The 16,668-nt window shown below is 40.8% G+C and overlaps 1 protein-coding gene across 2 annotated transcripts; it reads left to right on the top strand.

Annotated features, from left to right (window-relative positions):
- Positions 1-3,784: 3,784 nt before the first annotated feature.
- LOC133915628 (uncharacterized) lies at positions 3,785-14,807 on the top strand. 2 transcript variants are annotated; one of them, XM_062358854.1, is made up of 14 exons: positions 3,785-4,339; positions 4,906-4,996; positions 5,106-5,190; positions 5,342-5,426; positions 9,917-9,986; positions 10,798-10,867; positions 11,412-11,457; positions 11,537-11,786; positions 12,921-13,126; positions 13,266-13,340; positions 13,488-13,557; positions 13,653-13,733; positions 14,072-14,151; positions 14,272-14,807. In XM_062358854.1, exons 1-14 carry the CDS (start codon positions 4,206-4,208, stop codon positions 14,348-14,350), a joined length of 1,422 nt encoding a protein of 473 aa, XP_062214838.1. In that variant the 5' UTR covers positions 3,785-4,205; the 3' UTR covers positions 14,351-14,807. The 2 variants fall into 2 exon arrangements, with proteins under 2 accessions (XP_062214838.1, XP_062214839.1); XM_062358855.1 differs by lacking the exon at positions 3,785-4,339 and adding an exon at positions 4,476-4,830.
- The last annotated feature ends 1,861 nt before the right edge of the window (positions 14,808-16,668 follow it).

Raw genomic sequence — 16,668 nt, forward strand, 5'->3', positions numbered from 1 at the left:
GCTGGAGGAGCAGTTTCATGGAAGACTGGAAAACAATATGTAATTGCTACTTCCACTATAGAGGTAGAATTTTGTGGCGTGCTTTTAGGCCACTATTCAAACACTGTGACTACGGAATTTTATGTCAGGTATTCATATTCTTGAAAATATTGAGAGACCATTAAAGATATATCGTGATAATTCCAGTGCGGTCTTGTTTTCTAAAAATGACAAGTACTAGAAGGGTGCAAAACATATGGATTTGAAGTACTTGTCAGTCAAAGAAGAAGGACATAAGAGAAAGCTATCAATTGAGCATATTGGTACAGATATGATGATTGCAGATTCACTGACAAAGGGATTGCCGCCCAAAACTTTCATTGGCCAAGTAGAAAGGATGGACATTATAGATAAAACCTTATTAGTATAATGTGTACATATGAATATTGTTGTTCGTACTATTACGTGAATCCAATAAAAATTTGTTTTGCATGTTATCATAGAAAAAGAAAGAAACACTATAGACAGGAAAGAAAGCATACACATGAAAGTAGTTCTCTAATCATCAAGAGAACAAGAAAAGTAGAAGGAAGAGAGGAGAGAAAAATATCTTCAATATGCAAGGAGCTAATATGCAAGCGGTTAAGTTTATGTGGTATAGCACATGAATGGTTGAGTTGTGCGATGCACACATAAAGACTGTTTTATTTTATTCGGTTGAATCAATTTGTGCTATTAGGATCTTGTATAGCTTCCGTGAAAATTTTGCTTACATTTGGTACCAGAGCCAGGTTTTAGCACATTTGATTTACCATGATAATTATTCTTGAATATGCTGATCGCTGCTTTCTTATGCCAATAAAATATGCATGCAACATGAAAGTTATTCCATTGTATAATGTTGTGTGCTTATAAGACCAACTAGTAAACAAATGGATTATGTCTATCCACATGGTATTGGATGGAAATTAATGGAAAAATGCTCATGAATTGTTTTTATGAGCATAACTATTAATACCATGCCAACTAAATATTTATTATTAAAGCATATTAGTCATCAAAGTGACCTTACATAAAAAAAGAGGAATCATAAATATTTTAGTTGTGCATTTCAATTGTTCATATAAAATTTATGCTAATTATTGAAAAATATAATGAAAAATTGAGTGCACTAATTGTATGCTAGGAGGTCATCTAAAGATGCACCATTGCTTACAATTGGTAACATAAAAGGGATACATCGATATGCTTGATATATTTGTTAGTCTATCCAAAGATAGCATTCTTATTATTTGAGTGCGGTTGATTATCCAATAAATGAATTTATTTTGGTACCATTTTTATTCCAACATGTATCTAAATTTCATCCAAAGATGTTTTTAGACACTGACTTAAGGTTTTCTTGAATCCATTTTGTTTACTTAAAGTATTAATATGTGTGCTTTTAAAATATTTGTAGCATCAACTAATTTGATGAGTCAAAGTTATGGGCTTGTCAAATCCAATGGGCTAAACTATAATGATTGGGCCGAACAAATTCGATTTCATTTAGGTTCTATGGATTTGGATGTAGCACTAGTTCTTGAAAAGCCTGCAACCATTACTGAAGAAAGTAGTGAGGATGATTGCGCTTTTTTTGGAACTTGAAACGGTCTAACAAGCTATGTTTGAACTTGATGCGGCTGACAATTGCTAAAAATGTCAAGCCATCGATGCCTATGACTGAGAGTGCAAATGAAGTTATGGAGAGGATGAAGGAATACTCTCACTCAGACATCACCGACAAGTCTGTTGTGGGGAGTCGCATGAGTGAGTTTGACGACCAAGAATTTTCATTAGTCACTTCCCATTCATGATCATGTGACAAGTATGGCGAACATTGCTACAAAATTGAACTCCATGGGCATGGACGTGAACGAATCTATTTTGGTCTAATTTATTATGAACTCACTTCCTCCTGAGTTTGGCCTGTTCCAGGTGAATTACAAGACTATTAAAGAAAAGTGGAATATTCAAGAAATCAAGGCCATGTTGATTCAGGAGGAAGGAAGGGTAAAGAAAAATAGGGATCAGTCTGTCCATCTCAAGGTGTATAACGGTGCTAGCAGCAGCAAAGCAAAACCAGGGAAGAAGGGAAAGAAGGTGGTGAAAGATTCACTTCATGTTAATGAGGGGTAAATCCCTAAGAAATTGAGATGATATTTCTGCAAGAAAACTAGTCATTTCAAGAAGGATTGCGAGAAGAGGAAGAAATGGTTTGAAAAGAAATGTATACATTTTGTTTATGTATGCTTTGAATCAAATCTCATTGAAGTTCCTAACGATACCTGGTGGTTAGATTCTGGTGCTACTACTCATGTATAACATGTTAAGCAGGGATTCCTTTCAATCCAACTCATAAACAAACCTGAAAAGTTTTTATACATGGGGAATAGCATGAAGACAGGTATTGAAGGGATCAGGACTTACAAAATAATCCTCGAGACCGGTTTGCACTTAGACTTGAAAGAGTGTCTTTATGTTCCTGAATGTACTAGAAACCTAGTATATATAAACAAGTTAGATATAATAGATTTTAAGTTTATGTTTGGAGACGGTATGTTCTCATTATATATGAATAAATACTATTATGCTTCTGGTATTTTAATTGATGGTTTATATCACTTTAAACTTGATGATGATTTTTCCAAATCCTTGTTTCATGTCAAGCATGTTATTGGAAATAAACGTAGTGCACATAATGAACGATCTTCTTACTTGTAGCATCAAAGATTAGATCACATATCCAAAGAAAGAGTTTTGAGGCTAGTGAAATGTGAATCTTACCTCAATTGAATTTTGTGGATTGGAATGTGTGTGTGCATTGCATTAAGGGTAAACAAACCTCACACATATCAAAGCATCCCGCTATAAGATGTAGTGACAGTTGATACATACTGACATTTGTGGTCCATTTGATATTCCTTCTTGGAGTGGTGAAAAGCACTTCATTCTCTTTATTGATGACTTCTCACGTTATTGTTATCTATACTTGCTGCATGAAAAATCTCAAGCTATAAGCATTCTTGAAGTGTTTGTCAATGAGGTGGAAAGGGAACTTGATAGAGAAGTAAAGGCGGTGAGGTCTAATAGAGGAGGTGAGTACTTTAGAAAGTTTGATGAAAGTGGGTAATGTCCAGGCCCCTTTGCAAAATTTCTTGAAAGATGAGGCATCTATGCACAGTATACAATAGCCTGAAACACCTCAGTAAAATGGGATAGCTAAAAGGAGGAATCGTACTCTCATGGAAATGGTTAGTAGTACGCTAAGTTTTTATGATGTACTCTTATCTTTGTGGATGCACGTATTAATGACTATTGTGTACTTGCTGAATAGGGTTCCTAGTAAGACAGTTTCTACGACTCCTTATGAATTGTGGATAAGGAGGAAACCTAGTTTAAGGCACCTGCATGTTTAGGGTTACCCAGCAGAAGTGAGATTATATAATCCATATGAAAAGAAGCTTGATGCAAAGACTATTAGTGGTTATTCATCAGCTATCCTGAAAAGTCAAAAGGGTACATATTTTATTGTCCTAATCATTACTAGAAATGCTCAGGAAATGCTCATTTCATTGAAAATGGTGAGATTAGTGGGAGTGAAAATCTACAAAAACTGCTGTGCCCGTGCGCGCCTCGTTAGCACGTAACGGCGGGGGCGGCCGGGCGGAGGCGGGTCGTTGCGGAGGATGTGCTGCCGTGCAAGCGACGCCAAAACGGGACGGGACGGGCGGAGCCAGCAAGTACTGGAGCGTATAAAAATGCCAGAACCGGTATCGGAGACCAACAAACGGAGGCAGAAACGAAGGGGGAAAAGTATCCAGCTCGTCGGCTTCCCCGAACACCTGCGCAGAGACGCGCGAGCGACCCCGCGTCTCCCTCCCTATCCGACCCATCCAAATCCAATCAATCCCGGCAGGCTCCCCCCATGAACAGCACCAGAGCAATAGATTACTGCCAGCTTATAGAATAAAAAAACAGAGAGAGAGAGAGGGGCAGAGAGCAGAATAGAATCATCTTATCGACTCCATGGCTCCATCACTAGACTAGAGAGAGAGAGAGAGCCTCTTCTCTTTATTTCTCCTCGATTTATCCCCCATTCCTTCGAGCCCATCGACCAATCCCAAGGAGGCGGAGGTGAGGGAGTTTGGCTTTCCCGTCGGGAGCTGAGGCTGGAGGAGAGGGAGATGCAGCGGCGGCGGGGGCACACGTGGGCTGGGGTGGGGAAGACGGCGCAGGCGGTGGCGGCGCACGCGGCGCTCTTCTGCTTCACGCTCCTCCTCGCGCTCAGGGTCGACGGCCGCACCACCTACTCCTGGTGGTACGTACTCTAAACCCTTGACCTCCCCGACCCGCCCAGGCTCCTATTCGATTCGATTCGATCTGATGGGTTTGGTTTGGGCGAGTTGGGGGCGTCAAATTTGGGGGGTGAGTGGCCCCCCCCCTCCCCCTCCCCCCCCCCCCCCCCCCCCCCCGCGATGCAGATGCAGTTTAGGTGATTGGGCGAGTCCTGTGCTCGCTTTTTGTGCGATGGAAGGTTGGTTGCTAGTGGTGGATTAATCAGCTCAGCTGGCGTATGATTCAGCTGTTTGGTTTCCTCTCTGTTCTGGCTGGGGGCTAGTTGAATGTGGGCTAGTGAATAGTTGATGGTAGTATTCATTTCACGTCTGTTATCGTTCTGGGATAAAATACGGTTGATTTCCTGCCGAATTGAGTATTTTGCGGCATTGTTCTGATTTGGTTATCTTTATGTGGAAATTTGGACCTCTTCTAACTAGAATTAAGTCTGCAGGATTGTGGAGCTCTTCATGAGTACTACTCTGACTTGACAGTGGTAAAGCTAATTAGCTAATGTGAAATGTTAATTATGCTACTTTGATCGTGTAGGATAATATTCATTCCTCTTTGGCTCTTCCATGGCATTGTTGCACGTGGAAGGTTTTCAATGCCAGCCCCTTCATTGCCTCATGGTCGCCATGTAAGATTTAGATGCTGATTTGTCTGTTTCAGCCTGATTTTCGTATCTGTGCACACTAGCATTGTTCGTTTACCACGCACTGAGCCTGATATGTTCTGTTTGAATGCAGTGGGCACCTTGCCATTCGATTGTTGCAGCGCCTTTGCTGATTGCGTTCGAGTTGCTTCTTTGCATATATCTCGAAAGTGTAAGAGGTAGGTTCTGAAGCCATTGGATGAATAAAACCTTGGCAACCACATTGAGATTCCTGGAACTGTTGAATCTGGGCTGTATGCTGCATTCGCTTTATTGTCAGCTCCATTTTTATTGTGTGATCCCCACACTTTTTTCTTTGTGTTTGCCCAGTTCGAAATCATCCATATGTTGATCTGAAGATTGTCTTCCTTCCTCTGCTGGCCCTTGAAGCAATTATCCTTATTGACAATTTTAGGTAATCAGTGTGAACTATATCCTTTTCTTTCCTAAGGATTCCTGTATTGTGATATATAAGCTTTTGTTTATTTGATCATGAGAACACACTATCCATGGCCATGAGTTACCATTGCCTTAACATCTTGCCTTCTTACATGCTCTGTCTCTCTTTTTGCTGAAATTGTGTTAGTTCATTTTGCAAGTTTGTTCTTGACTTGGGAATTAGCACATGCAAAAGCTGTTATAATATATCTTAGTACATCCTTTACTTTGGATATGCTTGGAATTGTTGTAGACAAAGGATCTACCTGATTTTTGAATGTCTAATTGACCTGTTAGAAGCAGCTAAATTCAATGTTACACGGACACGGGTGCGGGTGTCAAAGTCTGACTTGGGTGTGGGTGTTCGATTCAGCAAACTCTAAAAAGCAGGACTCGGGGATTCATCATATATAAAATAAATTGAAGTTTATATAAAAAAGCAAGCAACTAATCAACGACGTAGTGTAATGAATATTGAAAGTTAAGATACTCGCGGTGATTCGGTGAATACTCCAGAGAGGTAGAAATACCAAAATAAGGTTAATATCACATCCCGAACATTGCAATTGACTAATTGCAGTTTGCAGACATATGATACTTTGAACCGGCACCGTGCCGAAGTGATCGACGACGTAGCAATTTTGTCATCTCGATCACACACGATGCGTAAAAAGAACTAGTATTCTAGTAAACTATACTCCCTCCGGTCTTAAAAAATCTGACATTTTAGACATGATTTCACATACCAATGAGAGGTTAATTATAGGGGGCTATTTACTATTCTACTCTATTAATTCAAATAGCAGGGAACACAAAATAGAGTAATAAAGCGCTGTTGTTCGAGTGGTTTGAGACGATCTCCCTACAGCGAGACGTACAATGTTTGAGTACCACTCCACGCATGTTGTTTCTCTTGCTAATCTTTTCTTCTTTGCTGCACTTGCGTGTGGTTTCTTTTGCTCAATTTTTTTCCTGCATGCTTGGCGCATTTGTTTATTCATTCTGCATGCTCAAGGCTTTGTTTAATTACCCCAGCCAACAACCATCCCATCTGCTGCATGCCTCTCTCGCCGCCAGGCTTCTTTTTCGTTTTCTTTTGCATGTCTCTCTTGGCACCATCTTTTCTTTGCTCGCGCCAGCCAACTACTCGAGTATAGCTAAATAATTTCGCTTGCTTGAATGGTTTGGTGCTAAAATATCCAGTCGCGAGCACATATATGTACACACTAACTCTCCTAGAGCATTGTATCGTCTCCTCTCATCTCAGCACACACCATAGGCAGCTTTGGAAAAGAAGCAGCCAAAATATCATGCATGCCATTGTTTTGTTGCACTAATAGCAGGGTAAAAGAGTCCAGATGATCCCTCAATTCCCTCAATGCCAGCTTTTCACATATTTTTTGCAAAACTCTTCAACGTTAGCTTTTTGAAGACTGAGTAAAAGCTATATCCAATAGTATATGAACAGAAATACTGGAATGGCCTCCAAAATAAACTTGCAACAAGCATCTTCCAAGTTCTCACATCCAACTGTCAAAGCTAAAAAGATGCAGCAGCCAGCAGGCAAACCAAAAGGATCTGGCAACAAACAAACTAAGGAAACATCAAAGATCAAAATCAAAACTTCAAGTTAAAAAAGCAAGTTAAAAATATACTCATGTCACTTTGCATACCTAGAATAGTGTTGCTACCAAAAGGTAGAACTGTGCTCAATTGGTGCCCTCCCCCACCTTGTCGGTGGGAGCAGTACTACCATAAGTAAATCTAGCTCCAACAAGAGAAGGATCCTCCAGCAAACAATTTGCAAGTTCTAATTCAATTGCTTCATCAATGCAAATGTCATCTCCATTGAAATCCCAATACTTATAGGGCCCTTCCATGTACTACTTTTCCTTCCTTGATAGCAACTTTAGATTGCTATGTATGAAAACCAAATCATCTGCTCTTTGAGCTGTCAACTTGTTTCTCTTAGCTGTCTTGATTTGTGAGTACGCACTCCATTTTCTTTCACAGCAAGAAGAAGAGGTAGGCTGACAAAGTAATCTGCAAATTTCATTCCAAAGTATTTAATTAGTGAGGGTATGAGTGAGGTTTAAATTTTAAATGGAATAAACTCCTATCTGGCAGTTTTGCAAGTCTTGGAGCATGTGATCCATGGTTAACCCACCATGGTTGTGGTGATGAGGTATACCTTCCTTGCTTTACATGCAGCTGTCCAAAATAGGCTTCACATGTTGCAAATTGACCACACTTGCTTCTCACTTAATTGAGTTCTGATTCACATGGAAATAAACATTCAAAGGCTATTGTTTTGACTATTATAACCTCAAGTAAGTCTGACCAAATCGGTATTGGTGTGCCTAATACTCCGTATGATGATATCATTGCACAAAAGTCGATGATCGACTATCTAATGTGGTACTTTCCCCTGTGGAGCTCATCCGACGCACAACCTCTTGGAGTTTACGTCGGCCAAGGTCATCAGGTGCTTAGAATCTCAAGTAAGTCCGACCAAATCAGCATTGGTGTGTCTAGTACTTCGTATGACGGTATCATTGCACAAGAGCCGATAATCGACTATCTAATGTGGTACTATCCACAATGGAGCTCATCCGACGCACAACCTCTTGGAGTTGACTTTGGTCAAGATCATTAGGTGCTTAGAACCTCAAGTAAGTCCGACCAAATCGACATTGGTGTGTCTAGTAATCCGTATGAAAATATCATTGCACAAGAGTCGATGATCGACTATCTAATGTGGTACTCTCCGTATGACGATAACATTTCAGCTCATTGTTTAGGTTACAATATACATAGTATGAGTCTATGACCTGCACATATTTCATTTGGCATCTTTGAATAATCTGATGTCTCTTGAAAAAAGAAGAGTCAGAAAGCTTCATACAAATACCAGAGCACACGTGGACATTTTTTTTAGTTATAGCCAACAAACAACAAACCCATTGTCCATTTTTTTAGTTTTTCATATTACAGAGCTAGATCAACTTCTATATAAAAGTACGAATACATGTTGAATACAAATACATGTTGAGCACATATGTTTTCCATATGGAGCCATAGAGATATACATCAACGTCACCACCCGGCCTCTCCATCAGCCCACTCCAGCGCTCATCGCCCCCTTTGCCTCCTCGTTACCGTCCGCTACTCCGCTTTGCTCCGCCGGTCCGCCCTCTCCCCGCCTCTTGACTTCTCCCCTCGCCTCCTCTCCCCACCTTCTGACCGCTTCCCCTCTCGGCCTCTTCCTGCTTCATGGGAGCATAGCCTCCAGCTCTTCAGTCTCCGCCGCTGCCGCCATGTTCGAGCGGGTGGTCAAGCACGCCCTCGGATTTGGGCGGCAGTGGCGCCTCAGTTCTGAGCGGCGGCGGCACGGGGCTTCTTCGATGTTGGCATGTTGCAGGTCTGTCTCCTCTCCCCCAGCCTTGGACACGGCCGCAGCGCGTCGGATGCGTGTCGCAATGCATCCAACGTGAGTCAGCGATAAGCGTCGACGCGGCAAAATTTTTTGGACTCGCGTGTCCCTGTAACACTGGCTAAATTCATTGTATTTCAACTTCCACAGTTCCAACATTTGTTTATACTATGCTAACTTCTACCTATCTTATGTCTAAGGCGTTTGTTGGTCTAACAACTATCTTAGTAAATGATCAAACCCCTAATTTAGCAATGCAAGTATACTGGCAACGTAGCACAGTATGATTCAAAGCTAATTGTCTATTCGTGATGACCCTTTATGGTGTTTTAGCTTTGTTTTTGAACAAAATTTAAAGCCCTAAATTATCTCTGTTGTGAAACTAGTCTTGTTGCAATAATACATCATAGCTTGTATTTTAATTAAATCATTTTTTTCTATATTCTCCGGTCTAAACTCTTTATTGCTTGTATTGCTATTGATTGCTTGTATTGCTTGTCTGGGCTAAGGAACACATTGTATTGCTTCCATTGGCTGCAAATTGACAAATGTTAGGCTGCACAACTTTGGACACAAAATCTAGCATCGAGGGCTGGTCTTGACTAGGGATGGCAACGGGTTTGCCCTTGTCTGGTTTTGTTGGAACGGACTCGACCCGAAACCTGATTATTTAAACCCGACTCGACCCTGAAATCAATACCGGGTATAAAACCACCCCGCCCTTGGCCCCGACGGGACCCGAAACCAGACCAGTGGGAGAGGCAGGGCGGGCGCGTGGCGGGGTGCATCAAGGAGGGTGGCGGGGGAAGGGTGAGAGTAGCTGGGGGCGAGGGAAGGACATTGATTGTTGTTTGAATCCTTATTATCTTAGCTGTCCTAGTTATGAACCTCATTCGCCAAAGATGCCCAGAGATGGGATTGCGCAGCACAACAAAAATGATATATTATTTGTTAATTTCAGACACTAACTTTATTATAGTTACTATGGGTATTGACATGTATGTTTTTTTTGGAATGGGTTTTGTATTGTTCAGAATGTGTAGAGCTTTAATGCCAGGAGATGAAGAAAGTATGAGCGATGAAGCTATTTGGGAGACACTTCCTGTAAGTTTCTCATACTAGTGGATCTGACTTTAGGCACAATTTCTCCATTTTTTTTGAGTTGCCGGCCAATGTTTATTCTCTGCAAAATAAGTATTTTTTTAACTTAACTGCCTTCCATTTCATGAGAAGGCGGGATGCTATAAGTTATAAATAACTTTAGGGTACAAGCATCACTTAACCAGGAAAATTTAAGTCGTTCAATAGTGGCTCTCATTTGATAGTCGTTGGTAATTGAATGGAGTAATGCATGTACCACAATTGAACTGCAGGGTTGAATCAGCAAACAAACAGATGATGCAACATTTTCACATTATGCGGGAAGATATAATTTATATAGGCCAAGGCAACAGTATTGGATCAACTGTTGAAATGTCTTGCATCACTCTACAAAAGTACCATTTTAGAACTTTCTGGAGTAAGATGTGCTGAATACCTGAACTAGTTCTGGTGTGGCATAATGAGAAACTGATACAATGAATAAATATATCAGTTCACTATCATAAACAAATTAAAATTTGTTCTGATTTACCGGGACTTGTATTCCTCCAAACAGGTTCAGGTCACACTGATATTCTATTTGGTAGTTAGAAATTTACTTCTTTGCGCATATGAATATTTAGTCAATTAATGTATAGCATCCTATAAACTCCTTGTTTCTAGAAGCGGTATATGTTCCCACGCTTCTGATAATTTGATCTTGCATAGAGCTCTTAATAATAGCTCAGGCCATCTACAGTATGCATCAGTTTTTACTTACAGTAGAGTATTATGCATTTATCTTATGACATCCAACCTTATTTTTTGAAACCAGCATTTTTGGGTTGCAATTTCAATGGTGTTTCTTATAGCTGCTACAACATTCACGCTTCTCAAGCTGTCTGGTAAGTTTTGTAAATTGCCTTCCAATTGTTACATAATAGAAAACTGATTGCCCCATTATAGCTGCCTTGACTTATATCCTATTTCTCTTAATAAATCTGAATAAATACAATTTTTGAGGCAGCGACTTATTGATCCTTAAGTACCTTAACTATTAACAAAGAGGAATAGAGGATATGACGTGCTTTATTTTAATTGTTCTATTTGTCGTATTGGATGCACTATGAATCAGATCTTACTTCCTTACTTGATTAGTAACATTTACCAAGGTTCCTTAATAGAAATCTATAAATTTGTCAGCAGTATTCCTTCTTGTGGACTAGAAGTGGGACATATGTATTAATTTGGGAGTTGGAAGTGGGATATTCCTTTTTGTTCTTAGGTTGGACAGGCTCTGTTTACTCTCCCCCACGTGCTTGTAGGAGTCGGTTGAGCTAGTAACTATTTTAAGTTGCAAAATGTTAAAAGTTTAGAGTTTTTTTTCTCAAGCCTCCTTTTTCATCTATTGCACAATGTTTTGTAATAGTGTGTTATTACACATGACAGGTGATGTTGGCGCTTTGGGATGGTGGGATTTATTTATAAATTATGGGTGAGACTTGTCCCAAATGTCATTCTTCCTTTATTTATTGAGATGCCAAATAGTCTAATTCAGCACCTTGCTTGTTCAGGATTGCGGAGTGTTTTGCATTTCTTGTTTGTACAAGATGGTTTAATCCCATGATTCATAGGCCTCCCACTCATGGAGAGGCTAGCTCATCATCAGCGGCAATTAGATATCGTGATTGGGAAAGTGGCCTTGTCCTTCCATCACTAGAAGATAATGAACAAGAGAACCTTTGTGGTCTCCCTGATATTGGAGGTCACATGATGAAAGTACCTCTGGTGGCTTTCCAAGTTTTGCTTTGTATGCGATTGGAGGTATGTTCCATCCAGATCTTATAGCACATAGGGAACTTTTTGTTATGAACTGATATAGTGTACTAGTATACACTATACAGGGATGAAAACTGCCAGGAACATTGATATTCTTTTTTATCTTTTTTTTAAACCATCACTTCACATTATTTTAATAGATTAGAAAACAAGTTGACAACTCACTGTATGAAACAATTTTATTAAAACGGCTGAAAACAAGTTGATAATTCTGTCCAAGTTCAACTAGTTTAATTGGTGAAACTCCTTCCCAGGCCTGGAACAACTGGAGGTAACTGTTACTGGCTGTTAGGGGTGTAATCGGATTGGATACGGACGGATATCGTTGATCCTATATCCTATCTCATTTTTCATCAGAATCGGAGCCAAACACAGATGGTGTCGGATACAAATATGGATGTGGATAGTCTCGGTGACGAATACGGATTGATACGAATCATATATGTGATGAGTTAGAGGCAGACAATATCGGTCACGAATATTTATTCGGATATAAACAACAACCATATATATCGCATATGTTATAATTGTTTAGCCATTCCACGTATCCAAAACTCAACTACATTAGAGATCCAACAAGCAAAACAGCAATATACTCCCATAGAATGAGTTATGTTAGAGAGAAATCGGAGAAGCTACGAGTGCCCAATATGCTGGTTAAAGCTTTTGTTAATTATTTGAACATATTAATAACTTCAAATGAAAAAGGTATCAACTACAAACTTGTAGATCTCATCGACAGCTACAATTTTCATATAAAGATCGTCTACATCTGATTCTGCATCGGATAGTCTTCGGATATATCCAATTTTATTCTCGGATATCCGATATCCGACGGATACTTAGCTCCCTACATCCAAATCCCGTATCTGATACAACAATCCGAGATTCAATCCGATATCCGAGATTTTTCGGATATCAGAGATCCGATTAGCATCTGAAACGGTTCGGGCGATCGGGCGGGCAGGAAATATCTGGCCTGTTTTCACCCCTAATGGCTGCTCTCTGTTAACTTGATCAATAACGGCCTTCAAAGTCTCGTTAGTATGACATGGACTTTTGCATCATATCCAAATAGCCATTCTTGATTATTTGAGTGACTCTGCAATTTTGTTTCAGGCCACACCTCCTAGCGCTCGCTACATTCCAATATTCGCTCTTTTCTCGCCACTATTTATTCTGCAAGGTGCTGGTGTCCTTTTCTCTCTAGCGAGATTGGTGGAGAAGGTTGTTCTGCTATTGCGTAATGGACCAGTTAGTCCTAATTACCTTGCAGCCTCATCAAAAGTCCGTGATTGCTTTGCTTTCCTTCATCATGGTTCAAGGTAACATCTGATATCTTATGAGCTATTTTGTATTTAATTTTCTCACTGACATCTTTTGCTGTGCTGCAACCATATAGTAGCATTTCACCCTCATGCTGGCTTCTAAACTATGTGGCTTGTTTATACATGTGTAATGTAGGCTTCTTGGTTGGTGGTCTATCGATGAAGGGAGCAAGGAAGAGCAAGCCCGGTTGTTTTATGCTGAATCTACTGGGTACCTTATAATTGAATTTGGCCTGTTGCTGTTCATTTAAGTTTTGTGAAATTGCTAATTTTGTTGCTATTCTTCATTCTGTTTCTTGTTTACAAGTCCTGTGAGCATGTTTGCTTTCTATTCTGATTATTTGCTTTTTGGTTGAAGGTACAACACATTTTGTGGCTATCCACCTGAGGTAGTTAGGAAAATGCCTAAAAAGGATCTCGCAGAAGAGGTTACATGATATAATCAAATTTTGTTCTATAATTATTTATCCCATCACATGATATAACCAACAAAAACATTAACTACCTATTTGTTCACTCTCAGGTTTGGAGGCTACAGGCAGCGTTGGGTGAGCAATCTGAAATTACCAAGTGTACCAAACAGGAATACGAAAGGCTTCAAAATGTATTGCCTCTTGCTGTGACTTGTGCAGACTCAATTTTCTATTTGAACTATGTTGCCACCATATGCCCATAAACATTACTTGAGGATTTGACATTTAGGTTCCTAAACTTGCACAAGTGATTCACTTGGGTCCAGGCTGTCAATTTTAGGGACCCTAGGCAATGTAACCTTGACTCCAATTATATGAACTTAGGAATCAAACTAATGTCTTTGTTATGGGAATGAGTTTCTGCTATTGCGTATTGATAATTATGTTCTTTTATACGGGGCAGAGATAATAACCTGTTGGCAAATTTATCATCTCTACTCTGTTGACGGCCCTCTTTTCCTTGTTTCAGGAGAAGGTTCTTTGTAGGATTTGCTACGAGGGAGAGATATGCATGGTCCTACTTCCCTGCCGGCACAGAACATTATGCAAGTATGTTTCAGTCTCTTGTACTTAAATTTCTTAATGGTCCTTTCTGCTTGGCAATGGTTCCAATCATATATTACATGTTGATTTTAAACGGACTTTTTCTCTGCTGGTTCTTTCTATTAGGTCTTGTGCTGAGAAGTGCAAGAAGTGTCCAATCTGCCGGGTGCCAATTGAAGAGCGCATGCCTGTATATGATGTTTAAACTACACTAACTCAGCTTAACATTACAAATTTGTACATGCTGGTTCTGTCATGTCGTGCATTTGGACTCGATCACAACTTTAAGCTGATTGAGGTTTGCACAACTTCAAAAAGATTTACCATACATGGGGAAAATATGAGTCGATCATGTCTAACCAAAAGCATCGAAAGGTAGCTGATGAGCATTTTGCTGGTTCCAACGATCTACTGTAAGTATGTGGTCAATGTATTTCCCCTGTTGTGATTGATAGATGTTTCAGATAGCTTTGTTTGGGTAGCATTTTCTCAAGGATATGCAATTGTCTCAATGTAAATAAAGGCATTGCTTTGTTTGAATGTAGCCCTTGGTTGAGAAGAAAGTGAGAAAAACAATGTAAACATCCCTGTTGAACCCCAGAAAATACCAGCGCTTAATTATCTGATTGACATGGTTTTTCAGTAAAGGAAACAAATTATATCAGATGGGTTCCTGCGAAAGACTTTTTTTATGATGCGTGTTTTGTCTTTTTTTTCTCTTCTTCAGATTAACTGTTAGGTTAAAGGATGTGTGATTAGATTATGGTCTTACGGATATCTTCGGAAGAAGATCCTATAGAATTTAAAGAATTTGCTTCGTGTAGTAAGGGACCATATGGCTCCGCAAAATGTGAAGGGTCGTGCAACGTGTCTCAGTATTATGGAAGCGTGTTTGAACTGGACAGGTTGCGTCTGGTCTGTGTTTCAAGGAATCATTTATGATGCAGTTCTAATTTTCGATCGATAGCGATGCTGAGGTGATTGGATTAAAATGCAGGTGCTACCGGAAGATATTAGACGTTTTAGGTGGCGATGGCTCAGTTTTGAGTCCGCACTTGTATGTGGTGAGCGGAGGGATCAGCGAGTATCGACACAATCTGTTCAAGTAGCAGTCCCAGCGGCTTAATAGCATTTGAGGCGAATCATACTCATAAAAAATGACTCTAATTAACTGCGGAAAACTAAATTTTGCGGTGGCGTTGGAAAGACTTCGAGAAGAAATAGCTTTGCTTTGGTGCAAATGAACCTACCCATGAGCTTCTAACTGATCAACGTGAAAAAGAGGGGAGTAATGTGGTTCTAGCCCTCTAGGAACCAATATAGTGATCACCCCTTTTTAGGAAATTGCCCCTTCTCTACAAATAACTAATTAATCAGATCACCTTTCTTCTTCCAATCTTCTTTCTCTGGCCCCTCCTTCCAACCTTTCTCTGGCTCCTCCCACCGCCGCCCGTCCGCCTCGACTCCTCTGCTGCCCGCCCAACGCGCTCGACGCTGCTAGCTCGCCGTCTCCTCGCTGCACTGCCATTTGCCATCGCACGTGTCGCCGCGGTGTCGGACCGCTCCGCTCCCGGCCTCCCCGCCCAACAGCAACAAAGCAAACGATTTTATTCGGTCACACGCGCAGGAGCCGAGCGAGATCGTTGTCCTCCCCACCGAGTCAGGCCACCAGGGTGTTGTCGGGCCCGCGGCCCTCGCGCGCCCGCCTCCCTCGCCGCCGCGCGTCAACCCCCTTCCCTCGTCGCGTCGCGCCTCGCCTCTTTGGGAAGTCCGTGGCATGGCCAGCGGGGTGAGGAGTCGATCGAGACGAGGAGCAGGAGACCATGGTGGACACAGCGAGAAGCATGGGCTGATGAGCTAGCCTGCAGTTGGGTTGAGCTAGTGGACCATGGGCCCCACGTATCAGTGGGTCAATCTAGAGTCAAAAAGAATTCCAGGAAGAAGCAAGGAGTATCATGCTTGCGCGCAAGATGGGAAGAAGCTACGAAGAAGGCTAGCTATGTTGTACGTGTGACCCTTTCTATTTAAGGGCTCGTTTGGCAGGGCTCTAGATTCTCTCAGAAACGTTTCGGTTTCAGATTCTTCCTGGAAACGTTTCTCTGGTGAATCACCCTCAATTTTCTGAAAACGTTTGGCAGGAATTCTGGATTCGGATTCTTGAAGAAAAATGACCTGAGTGATTCTAGAAACGGGTGAAACACCATTTTAGGTGATTCTCCTCGTAGTATTAAAAATGAGAAACGTTTCAGGTGATTCAAGGTGAAACGTTTCATGTTTTGGTGCGTTTGGTAGGGATTCTATAGAATCACCAGAGAATCTGAAACGTTTCTTGCAACCAAACGGGGCCTAACTTTCGATTTTTTCGGTTCACCTTAATGATACTAAAAATTTCTATAAAAATTCCCTACAATACTTGGGGTCGTCAGGAACCTGTAGCTAAGTTTTGGTGGTATTACCACCCAGGATGTGTTTCTTGAATTAAATTTTGGTGGTATCACCACGTAGGATGTGTTTATCAAGGAA

Source organism: Phragmites australis, chromosome 4, assembly GCF_958298935.1.
Source record: "Phragmites australis chromosome 4, lpPhrAust1.1, whole genome shotgun sequence".
In the NCBI taxonomy this organism is placed as follows: Eukaryota; Viridiplantae; Streptophyta; class Magnoliopsida; order Poales; family Poaceae; genus Phragmites; species Phragmites australis.